General features: G+C 51.1%; 1 protein-coding gene across 1 annotated transcript in view; it reads left to right on the forward strand.

Moving 5' to 3' along the window:
• grik1a (glutamate receptor, ionotropic, kainate 1a) overlaps nucleotides 1–12,378 on the forward strand; it is a 140,185-nt gene that overhangs the window by 49,490 nt on the left and 78,317 nt on the right. Inside the window, exon 8 of the mRNA XM_071364988.1 lies at nucleotides 316–459. Coding sequence (XP_071221089.1) covers nucleotides 316–459 — 144 coding nt within the window. The remainder of the gene's footprint in view (nucleotides 1–315; nucleotides 460–12,378) is intronic.

Below are 12,378 nucleotides of genomic sequence, written 5' to 3' on the forward strand. Positions count from 1 at the left end.
CTCCCCTTCATGTGTTCCTGGTTCCAGACGGAGGTAATGTTTTAACCTCTCCCCTCCATGTGTTCCTGGTTCCAGACGGAGGTAATGTTTAAACCTCTCCCCTCCATGTGTTCCTGGTTCCAGACGGAGGTAATGTTTAAACCTCTCTCCTCCATGTGTTCCTGGTTCCAGACGGAGGTAATGTTTTAACCTCTCTCCTCCATGTGTTCCTGGTTCCAGACGGAGGTAATGTTTTAACCTCTCCCCTCCATGTGTTCCTGGTTCCAGACGGAGGTAATGTTTTAACCTCTCCCCTCCATGTGTTCCTGGTTCCAGACGGAGGCGGCGTTAATGTATGACGCGGTGTTCATGGTTGCCGTGGCGTCACAGCGAGCCACTCAGATGACGGTCAGCTCCCTGCAGTGTCATCGACACAAACCCTGGCGCTTTGGACCGCGCTTCATGAACCTCTTCAAAGAGGTTAGTAAACGTTTTATTTCATAACCATTATGAGTTTTGTCAACAACAACAACAAAAAATGGCATTGTCTTTTGTTTATAGTGCTCCATGTGAGCAATGAGCATGTCTGGTTTCTCTGTCCTGATAACGTTGAGGCAGACCACACACAGGAAGTAGGCAGACCACACATAGGAAGTAGACCTACCTGGTCTATTGCATGAAAAAGTAAGAAAATGCCTGATTTCTGATTGTCATAACTCACCACATCCACCACTAATAAGCTGAGCTTCTCAGTAATTGTTTCACCAGGCTTCATTGTGAAAGAGCAGAACATCATGATCTGATGATTGCATATATCCAGTGGAAACGTCGTTAAAATAAACAGCTGTATATCCTCAGCTCACTGGCGCGGGAAACTCTTTGAGGGCCCGCAATAGGCTAATTAATGTTGCATGTTCTCTAGCGACAGCTTCGGCCAAACCCGGTTGATGATTTGATGCAATGTTGTACTTCACTAGCGATAGCTGTTGTTAACAAAGAGACACACCCCTCCACCACCCAAATCATTTGGGTTCCTGGATCCTTTCACAGCATTATAAGGCTGCGTTGAGACAATGACTTATCAATGACCCAAGTCCAGCTCAGTTAATCCCTACCATTGTGATGCTGAGTTGTCATAATGCTTCAGCAAATGTACATTATCCCAGGGGGCGTTGGAAGACACAATGTAAAAACCTAATTTATGTCCCCCTAACTGCCCTGCATACCTCTGTTGATCCTACAGCTATTGTATGCAGTAATGATGTGCCTATGAACCAGAGTAATACTGTTAGCACTGAGGCGGTGTGCCCTAGAAGGAAGTCCACTGTGTGCAGCCCACCCTGCACTAACATAAATAACATAAGCATGTCTACTTCTGCTAAGCTTCCCAGTAAAGCAATGACAACAGTCAAGCATCCCAGAAAAGTGCAAAGAAATTGCCTACTTTAACATATGTAGCTTAAGAAACAAGGTTCATGATATGAATAACTTCCTAGTAACAGATGACATTCATATTCTGACTATCTCTGAAACTCACTTAGATAATATATTTGATGATACAGTGGTAGCAATACATGGTTATAACATCTACAGAAAATACAAATGCCAAAGGTGGAGGTGCTGCTGTTTATATTCAGAACCACATTCCTGTAAAGCTTAGATAGGATCTGATGTTAAATACTGTTGAAGTAATATGGCTACAGGTTCATCTGCCTCACCTAAAGCCCATTCTGGTGGGAAACTGCTATAGACCACCAAGTGCTAATATGTGTGAAATGCTTGATATTCTATGTAATATCAACAGAGGTATATTTCCTGGGTGATTTGACTGGCTTTCATCAAGCTGCCCACTCAAGAAAAAGCTTCAAACTGTAATCAATCAACCTACCAGGGTATTTACAAACAGCACAGGAATGAAATCATCAACATGTATTGATCACATCTTTACTAATGCTGCAGAAATGTGCTTTAAAGCAGTATCCAAATCCGATTGGCAAATAAACTGCAAATTGAGAAATCGTGTGAATAAACTCTATAAAAACAAGAAGAAACTAACCTATAAAACAAAGATAAATGGCATAAAAAATGATAGTAAAAAGCTTTGGAGCTCCTACAATAAAATTTTGGGCAAAAAGGCAAATGCCAGCAACAAATGCTGACACTACACATTCAAGTATAACTGGCCAATGAAAGATAAGCATTGTAATTTTGAATTCCATAAAGTGAGTGTGGAAGAGGTTTTGTTGTAAATCAACAATGACAAGCCAAAGGGGTCTGACAAATTTGATGGAAAATTACTGAGGATAATAGCGGACGATATTGCCACTCTTTATTTGCTATATTTTAAATGTAAGCCTACTAGAAAGTGTGTGCCCTCAGGCCTGGAGGGAAGCTAAAGTCATTCAGATACCCAAGAATAGTAAAGCCCCAGTTACTGGCTCAAACAGCCCACCAATCAGCCTGTTACCAACCCTTAGTAAACTTCTGGGAAAAAATTGTGTTTGACCAGATACAATGCTGTTTTACTGTAAACAAATTGGCAACAGACTTTCAGCACGGTTATAGGAATTATTGAGGATAATAGTGGACGATATTGCCACTCCTATTTGCGATATCTTCAATTTAAGCGTACTAGAAAGTGTGTGCCCTCAGGCCTGGAGGGAAGCAAAAATTATTCCCTACCTAAGAATAGTAAAGCCCCCTTTGCTGGCTCAAATAGCCGACCAATCAGCCTGTTACCAACCCTTAGTCAACTTTTAACAAATTGACAACAGACTTTCAGCACGGGTATAGGGAAGGACATTCAACAAGCACAGCACTTACACATATGACTGATGATGGGCTGAGAGAAATTGATGATAAAAATATTGTGGGAGTTGTTTTGTTAGACTTCAGTGCGGCTTTTGACATTATCGATCATAGTCAGTTGCTGGTAAAACATATGTGTTATGGCTTTACACCCCCTGCTATAATGTGGATAAAGAGTGACCTGTCTAACAGAACACAGAGGGTGTACTTTAATGGAAGCCTCTCCAACATAATCCAGGTAGAATCAGGCATTCCCCAGGGCAACTGTCTAGGCCCCTTACATATTTTTTTATCTTTACTAGTGACATGCCACTGGTTCTGAGTAAAGCCTGTGTGTCTATGTATGCGGATGACTCAACACTAAACACGTCAGCTACTACAGAGACTGAAATGACTCTAACACTTAAGAGCTGCAGTTAGTTTCCGAATGGGTGGCAAGAAATAAGTTAGTCCTAAATATTTCAAAAACTAAAAGCATTGTATGTGGGACAAATCATTAACAAAACCCTAAACAACTAAATGTTGTATTAAATTATGTGGAAATTGAGCAAGCTGAGGTGACTAAACTTCTTCGGAGTAATCCTGGATAGTAAACCGTCATGGTCAAAATATGTTTGTCAATAATAAAGAGCTGCTCTGCCTTCTGAACAACACTATCAACAAGGCAGGTCCTACAGGCCCTAGTTTTATCACACCTGGACTACTATTCAGTCATGTGGCCAGGTGCCACAAAGAGGAACTTAGGAAAATTACAATTGGTTCAGAACAGGGCAGCACTGCTTAGATGTACACACGGAGCTAACATTAATGGCATGCATGTCAATCTCTCATGGCTCAAAGTGGAGGAGAGATTGACTTCATCACTACTTGTATTTGTAAGAAGTGTTGACATGCTGAATAAACCGAGCTGTCTGTTTAAACTACTGGCACACAGCTCAGACACCCATTGCATACCCCACAAGACATGCCACCAGAGGTCTCTTCACAATCCCCAAGTCCAGAACAGACTATGGGAGGCGCACAGTACTACATAGAGCCATGACTACATGGAACTCTATTCCACATCACGTAACTGATGCAAGCAGTAGAATCAGATGAAATATATATATATAAAATACACCTTATGGAACAGCGGGGACTGTGAAGAGACACAAACACAGGCACAGACACATGCACACATGGATGTTGTATTGTAGATATGTGATAGTGGAGTAGTGGCCTGAGGGAACACACTAAATGTGTTGGGTAAAGTGTTATGAAATGTAATGTCATGTAATATTTTAAACTGTATATAACTGCCTTAATGTTGCTGGACCCCAGGATTCCAAGAACACAGGATGAGATGTTACTATCCTTTGTGCAAGCACTTCCAAGAGTTCATGAACAGTGAGACTGGTGAAATTTGGGGAGCGCATCGTCAGTAGTGTACCTTTGGTTCCTAGGGTGTTTCGGCCTTTCACACTATACACCCTCCCCAAAGGCGGCCAGCGACAGGGTGATCAATCCTACGCTTGCGTCCCATTCCCAATTAGTCATAGGAGTTGCCTTGTTGTTGATAGCCAACATCCCATGGGACTATGCATGGCAGGGGCGTCTTCCTCCCTGAGTCAAGCATTGTTGACCGCATACCTCCTGGCCCTCTCACTTCGGGGCCCAGCTGGGGTCTTTCCTCTTCATCCAGAGCCATTGACTGCTGCCTTCTGCCGCCTCTGATACAGCTTTGATTGCCGAACGCTGGCTCTGGCCCTTAATTCCCAGGTCTCTAAGCAGTCTGGTTGTAGATGTTGCCACAAAACCTCTGCAGCCCACCTCCACTGGTCGGACTTCTGTGTTCCAGCCATGATGCCGTGCTTCGGCAGCTAGATCAGCATAGCGCAGATGTTTTCGCTCATAAGCCTCATCTACTGAGTCCTCCCAGGGTACTGTGAGCTCAATGATGAAGACCTTCTTGAGCGAACGGGACCAGAGCACCATGTCAGGTCTTAGGGTGGTGGTTGCGATCTCCGGAGGAAACACAAGTTGCCGGCCAATGTCAGCTAGCATTTTCCAGTCGCGGGCCAAGCGCAGCTGGTCTCGCTCTAATGGTGTAGAGCCAGGAAGAGTAGCTGCTGCCTTGGCAGGAACTAATGGGGATACATAATAAACCCCAGGAAGAGTAGCTGCTGTCTTGGCAGGAACTAATGGGGATCCATAATAAACCCCAGGAAGAGTAGCTGCTGCCTTGACAGGAACTAATGGGGACCCATAATAAACCCCAGGAAGAGTAGCTGCTGCCTTGGCAGGAACTAATGGGAATCCATAATAAACCCCAGGAAGAGTAGCTGCTGCCTTGACAGGAACTAATGGGGATCCATAATAAACCCCAGGAAGAGTAGCTGCTGCCTTGACAGGAACTAATGGGGATCCATAATAAACCCCAGGAAGAGTAGCTGCTGCCTTGGCAGGAACTAATGGGGATCCATAATAAACCCAAGGAAGAGTAGCTGCTGCCTTGGCAGGAACTAATGGGAATCCATAATAAACCCCAGGAAGAGTAGCTGCTGCCTCGGCAGGAACTAATGGTGATCCATAATAAACCCCAGGAAGAGTAGCTGCTTCCTTGAAAGGAACTAATGGGGATCCATAATAAACCCCAGGAAGAGTAGCTGCAGCCTTGGCAGGAACTAATGGGGATCCATAATAAACCCCAGGAAGAGTAGCTGTAATGGGGATCCATAATAAACCCCAGGAAGAGTAGCTGCTGCCTACTTTGTACATATAATTAAAGATAAACATCTTGTGAATCCAGCCAACATGTTCGATTTTTAAAATGTTTTACAGCGAAAACACAACATATATTTATGTTAGCTCACCACAATATCCAAAAACACACCGCCATTTTTTCACAGAAAAGATAGCTTTCACAAAACCCACAAATAGAGATAAAATGAATCACTAACCTTTGAACAACTTCATCAGATGATAGTCATATGACATCATGTTATACAATACATTTATGTTTTGTTCGATAATGTGCATATTTATAGCCACAAATCGTGGTTTTACATTGGCGCCATGTTCAGAAATGGCTCCAAAATAGCCAGAATAATTACAGAGAGCAACGTGAAATACAGAAATACTCATCATAAAACTTTGATGAAAGATACATGTTGTACATATAATTAAAGATAAACACGTGTCTACTAAATTGCATGATTGAGTTTCTTATAGTTCTTCTCCAACAAACTCTTCTGACTGAGTGGGTTTAACACCTTGACGTCTACGCTGTTTTACAACCTTATGTGTGTGTGTGTGTGTCCATGCGTGTGTGCCATTGTATAACTTATGATGTAATAAAATGGTCCACCATATTATAATTTGTAATAAATCATTTAAATTTTCTAGAATGCCAAAAAAAATCACCAAAAAAATGATGTAAACTTAACATGATGAACAGGAAGGACATTTACGATCACGGGTGGCCAATATGATCTATCTGAAAGCCATGCCCCCTAATAAATTACCTAAGGATTAGATTAGATTAGATGCTAGGTCAACCCAGCATGATGATTAAATTAACCGAACTGATGGTTGAATTAATCCCACGTTATACACGCAACCCAATTTGGTTCTGTCAAAAGAACTTAGCGTGTGTTCTGTCCAATATTTACCCATTAATGGGTTTCCAAATAACTCAAATTGTATACAGTTAGCCCATTGGTGTGAATCAGGCTTTAGGTGTGTCATGAACATTCATAGAAGAATCATTCACGCTAAGGGTTACAACAAAGATACAAACCCTGTCCCTTCGTGAGCTTATTCAAAGATGAGAGTCCTGTACCCTGGCCCAAATATGAATCACATTTCTACTTTGTAGAGCTGTCAAGCTTTTCCTTTTGAGATGTTAATTTAAAATACCACTTTTCAGAAACACCTCTAAAGGTTCTGAAGTGCCTGAGACAGAACGAAGAGGAACTACTTTATTCTACGTTTCTTCTCCCATCTCAACAGTTTACCATATCAACCCCCCAAGAAATATGGATTAATGCGTTTAAAAAATATATATATATATTCCCCGTCTGCCTGCATACTAACAGAAATGAGTCCTTTGATGCACGAGGAGCGCTCTGATCTTTTAAGTCTTAAATCCACTTGTGATGATTTGCCTGGAATGAAGAGAGTGAAGGAAAGAGTGGATGGGGGGGTGGGGAGTGGAGAAAAGAGTGGATGGGGGGGTGGGGAGTGGAGGAAAGAGTGGAGTGGGGAGTGGAGGAAGGAGTGGATGGAGGCGTGGGGAGTGGAGGAAAGAGTGGATGGAGGCGTGGGGAGTGGAGGAAAGAGTGGATGGGGGGTGGGTGGGGAGTGGAGGAAAGAGTGGATGGGGGGGTGGGGAGTGGAGGAAAGAGTGGATGGGGGTGGGGAGTGGAGGAAATAGTGCATGGGGGGGTGGAGGAAAGAGTGGATGGGGGTTGGGGAGTGGAGGAAAGAATGGATGGGGGGGAGGAGTGGAGGAAAGAGTGGATCGGGGGGGTGGGGAGTGGAGGAAAGAGTGGATCTGGGGGGTGGGGAGTGGAGGAAAGAGTGGATGGGGGGTGGGGAGTGGAGGAAAGAGTGGATGGGGGGGTGGGGAGTGGAGGAACGAGTGGATGGAGGGGGGTGGGGAGTGGAGGAAAGAGTGGATGGGGGTGGGGGAGTGGAGGAAATAGTGCATGGGGGTGGAGGAAAGAGTGGATGGGGGTTGGGGAGTGGAGGAAAGAGTGGATGGGGGGTGGGGAGTGGAGGAAAGAGTGGATGGGGGTTGGGGAGTGGAGGAAAGAGTGGATGGGGGGGTGGGGAGTGGAGGAAAGAGTGGATGGGGGGGTGGGGAGTGGAGGAAAGAGTGGATGGGGTGGGGAGTGGAGGAAAGAGTGGATGGGGGGGTGGGGAGTGGAGGAAAGAGTGGATGGGGGTGGGGAGTGGAGGAAAGAGTGGATGGAGGGGGGTGGGTAGTGGAGGAAAGAGTGGATGGGGGGTGGGGAGTGGAGGAAAGAGTGGATGGGGGGGTGGGGAGTGGAGGAAAGAGTGGATGGGGGTGGGGAGTGGAGGAAATAGTGCATGGGGGGGTGGAGGAAAGAGTGGATGGGGGTTGGGGGGTGGAGGAAAGAATGGATGGGGGGGAGGAGTGGAGGAAAGAGTGGATCGGGGGGGTGGGGAGTGGAGGAAAGAGTGGATCTGGGGGGGTGGGGAGTGGAGGAAAGAGTGGATGGGGGGGTGGGGAGTGGAGGAACGAGTGGATGGAGGGGGGTGGGGAGTGGAGGAAAGAGTGGATGGGGGGGAGTGGAGGAAATAGTGCATGGGGGGTGGAGGAAAGAGTGGATGGGGGTTGGGGAGTGGAGGAAAGAGTGGATGGGGGGTGGGGAGTGGAGGAAAGAGTGGATGGGGGGGTGGGGAGTGGAGGAAAGAGTGGATGGGGGGCTGGGGAGTGGAGGAAAGAGTGGATGGGGGGTGGGGAGTGGAGGAAATAGTGGATGGGGGGTGGGGAGTGGAGGAAAGAGTGGATGGGGGGTGGGGAGTGGAGGAAATAGTGGATGGGGGGTGGGGAGTGGAGGAAAGAGTGGATGGGGTGGTGGGGAGTGGAGGAAATAGTGCATGGGGGGTGGAGTAAAGAGTGGATGGGGGTTGGGGAGTGGAGGAAAGAGTGGATGGGGGGGGGGAGTGGAGGAAAGAGTGGATGGGGGGGTGGGGAGTGGAGGAAAGAGTGGATGGGGGTTGGGGAGTGGAGGAAAGAGTGGATGGGGGGGTGGGGAGTGGCGGAAAGAGTGGATGGGGGGGTGGGGAGTGGCGGAAAGAGTGGATGGGGGGGGTGGGGAGTGGAGGAAAGAGTGGATGGGGGGGGTGGGGAGTGGAGGAAAGAGTGGATGGGGGGTGGGGAGTGGAGGAAAGAGTGGATGGGGGGTGGGGAGTGGAGGAAAGAGTGGATGGGGGTGGGGAGTGGAGGAAAGAGTGGATGGGGGGGTGGAGGAAAGAGTTGATGCGGGGGTGGGGAGTGGAGGAAAGAGTGGATGGGGGGGTGGGGGGGTGGGTAGTAGAGGAAGGAGTGGATTGGGGTGGGGGAGTGGAGTGGAGGAAAGAGTGGATGGGGGGGTGGGGAGTGGTGGAAAGAGTGGATGGGGGGTGGGGAGTGGAGGAAAGAGTGGATGGGGGGGTGGGGAGTGGCGGAAAGAGTGGATGGGGGGTGGGGAGTGGAGGAAAGAGTGGATGGGGGTGGGGAGTGGACGAAAGAGTGGATGGGGGGGTGGAGGAAAGAGTGGATGCGGGGGTGGGGAGTGGAGGAACGAGTGGATGGGGGGGTGGGGAGTGGAGTAAAGAGTGGATGGGGGTGGGGAGTAGAGGAAGGAGTGGATTGGGGGGAGGAGTGGAGGAAAGAGTGGATCGGGGGGGTGGGGAGTGGAGGAAAGAGTGGATCTGGGGGGGTGGGGAGTGGAGGAAAGAGTGGATGGGGGGGTGGGGAGTGGAGGAACGAGTGGATGGAGGGGGGTGGGGAGTGGAGGAAAGAGTGGATGGGGGGGGAGTGGAGGAAATAGTGCATGGGGGGTGGAGGAAAGAGTGGATGGGGGTTGGGGAGTGGAGGAAAGAGTGGATGGGGGGTGGGGAGTGGAGGAAAGAGTGGATGGGGGGGTGGGGAGTGGAGGAAAGAGTGGATGGGGGGCTGGGGAGTGGAGGAAAGAGTGGATGGGGGGTGGGGAGTGGAGGAAATAGTGGATGGGGGGTGGGGAGTGGAGGAAAGAGTGGATGGGGGGTGGGGAGTGGAGGAAATAGTGGATGGGGGGTGGGGAGTGGAGGAAAGAGTGGAGGGGGGTGGGGAGTGGAGGAACGATTGGATGGAGGGGGGTGGGTAGTGGAGGAAAGAGTGGATGGGGGGTGGGGAGTGGAGGAAAGAGTGGATGGGGGGGGTGGGGAGTGGAGGAAAGAGTGGATGGGGTGGTGGGGAGTGGAGGAAATAGTGCATGGGGGGTGGAGTAAAGAGTGGATGGGGGTTGGGGAGTGGAGGAAAGAGTGGATGGGGGGGAGTGGAGGAAAGAGTGGATGGGGGGTGGGGAGTGGAGGAAAGAGTGGATGGGGGTTGGGGAGTGGAGGAAAGAGTGGATGGGGGGGTGGGGAGTGGAGGAAAGAGTGGATGGGGGGGTGGGGAGTGGAGGAAAGAGTGGATGGGGGGTGGGGAGTGGAGGAAAGAGTGGATGGGGGGGGTGGGGAGTGGAGGAAAGAGTGGATGGGGGTGGAGGAAAGATTGGATGGGGGGTGGGGAGTGGAGGAAAGAGTGGATGGGGGTGGGGAGTGGAGTGGAGGAACGAGTGGATGGAGGGGGGTGGGGAGTGGAGGAAAGAGTGGATGGGGGGTGGGAGTGGAGGAAAGAGAGGATGGGGGGTGGGGAGTGGAGGAAAGAGTGGATGGGGGGGTGGAGAGTGGAGGAAAGAGTGGATGGGGGGGTGGGGAGTGGAGGAAAGAGTGGATGGGGGGGTGGGGAGTGAAGGAAAGAGTGGATGGGGGGTGGGGAGTGGCGGAAAGAGTGGATGGGGGGGTGGGGAGTGGAGGAAAGAGTGGATGGGGGGTGGGGAGTGGCGGAAAGAGTGGATGGGGGGGTGGGGAGTGGAGGAAAGAGTGGATGGGGGGGTGGGGAGTGGAGAAAAGAGTGGATGGGGAGGTGGGGAGTGGAGAAAAGAGTGGATGGGGGGGTGGGGAGTGGAGGAAAGAGTGGATGGGGGTGGGGAGTGGAGGAAAGAGTGGATGGGGGGTGGGGAGTGGAGGAAAGAGTGGATGGGGGGGGTGGAGGAAAGAGTTGATGCGGGGGTGGGGAGTGGAGGAAAGAGTGGATGGGGGGGTGGGGGGGTGGGTAGTAGAGGAAGGAGTGGATTGGGGTGGGGGAGTGGAGTGGAGGAAAGAGTGGATGGGGGGGTGGGGAGTGGTGGAAAGAGTGGATGGGGGGTGGGGAGTGGAGGAAAGAGTGGATGGGGGTGGGGAGTGGGCGAAAGAGTGGATGGGGGGGTGGAGGAAAGAGTTGATGCGGGGGTGGGGAGTGGAGGAACGAGTGGATGGGGGGGTGGGGAGTGGAGTAAAGAGTGGATGGGGGGTGGGGAGTAGAGGAAGGAGTGGATTGGGGTGGGGGAGTGGAGTGGAGGAAAGAGTGGATGGGGGGGAGTGGAGGAAAGAGTTGATTGGAGGGTGGGGAGTGGAGGAAAGAGTGGATGGGAGGGTGGGGAGTGGAGGAAAGAGTGGATTGGGGTGGGGGAGTGGAGTGGAGGAAAGAGTGAATGGGGGGAGTGGAGGAAAGAGTTGATTGGAGGGTGGGGAGTGGAGGAAAGAGTGGATGGGAGGGTGGGGAGTGGAGGAAAGAGTGGATGGGAGGGTGGGGAGTGGAGGAAAGAGTGGATGGGGGTGGGGAGTGGAGGAAAGAGTGGATGGGGGGTGGGGAGTGGAGGAAAGAGTGGATGGGGGGTGGGGAGTGGAGGAAAGAGTGGATGGGGGGTGGGGAGTGGAGGAAAGAGTGGATGGGGGGTGGGGAGTGGAGGAAAGAGTGGATGGGGGGTGGGGGGTGGAGGAAAGAGTGGATGGGGGGGGTGGAGGAAAGAGTTGATGCGGGGGTGGGGAGTGGAGGAAAGAGTGGATGGGGGGGTGGGGGGGTGGGTAGTAGAGGAAGGAGTGGATTGGGGTGGGGGAGTGGAGTGGAGGAAAGAGTGGATGGGGGGGTGGGGAGTGGTGGAAAGAGTGGATGGGGGGTGGGGAGTGGAGGAAAGAGTGGATGGGGGGGTGGGGAGTGGCGGAAAGAGTGGATGGGGGGTGGGGAGTGGAGGAAAGAGTGGATGGGGGTGGGGAGTGGACGAAAGAGTGGATGGGGGGGTGGAGGAAAGAGTTGATGCGGGGGTGGGGAGTGGAGGAACGAGTGGATGGGGGGGTGGGGAGTGGAGGAAAGAGTGGATGGGAGGGTGGGGAGTGGAGGAAAGAGTGGATGGGGGTGGGGAGTGGAGGAAAGAGTGGATGGGGGGTGGGGAGTGGAGGAAAGAGTGGATGGAGGGGTGGGGAGTGGGGAGTGGTGGAAAGAGTGGATGGGGGGTGGGGAGTGGAGGAAAGAGTGGATGGGGGGGTGGGGAGTGGCGGAAAGAGTGGATGGGGGGTGGGGAGTGGAGGAAAGAGTGGATGGGGGTGGGGAGTGGACGAAAGAGTGGATGGGGGGTGGAGGAAAGAGTTGATGCGGGGGTGGGGAGTGGAGGAACGAGTGGATGGGGGTGTGGGGAGTGGAGTAAAGAGTGGATGGGGGGTGGGGAGTAGAGGAAGGAGTGGATTGGGGTGGGGGAATGGAGTGGAGGAAAGAGTGGATGGGGGGGAGTGGAGGAAAGAGTTGATTGGAGGGTGGGGAGTGGAGGAAAGAGTGGATGGGAGGGTGGGGAGTGGAGGAAAGAGTGGATTGGGGTGGGGGAGTGGAGTGGAGGAAAGAGTGGATGGGGGAGTGGAGGAAAGAGTTGATTGGAGGGTGGGGTGTGGAGGAAAGAGTGGATGGGAGGGTGGGGAGTGGAGGAAAGAGTGGATGGGAGGGTGGGGAGTGGAGGAAAGAGTGGATGGGGGTGGGGAGTGGAGGAA

Source organism: Salvelinus alpinus, chromosome 24 (assembly GCF_045679555.1).
Source record: "Salvelinus alpinus chromosome 24, SLU_Salpinus.1, whole genome shotgun sequence".
Lineage (NCBI taxonomy): Eukaryota > Metazoa > Chordata > Actinopteri > Salmoniformes > Salmonidae > Salvelinus > Salvelinus alpinus.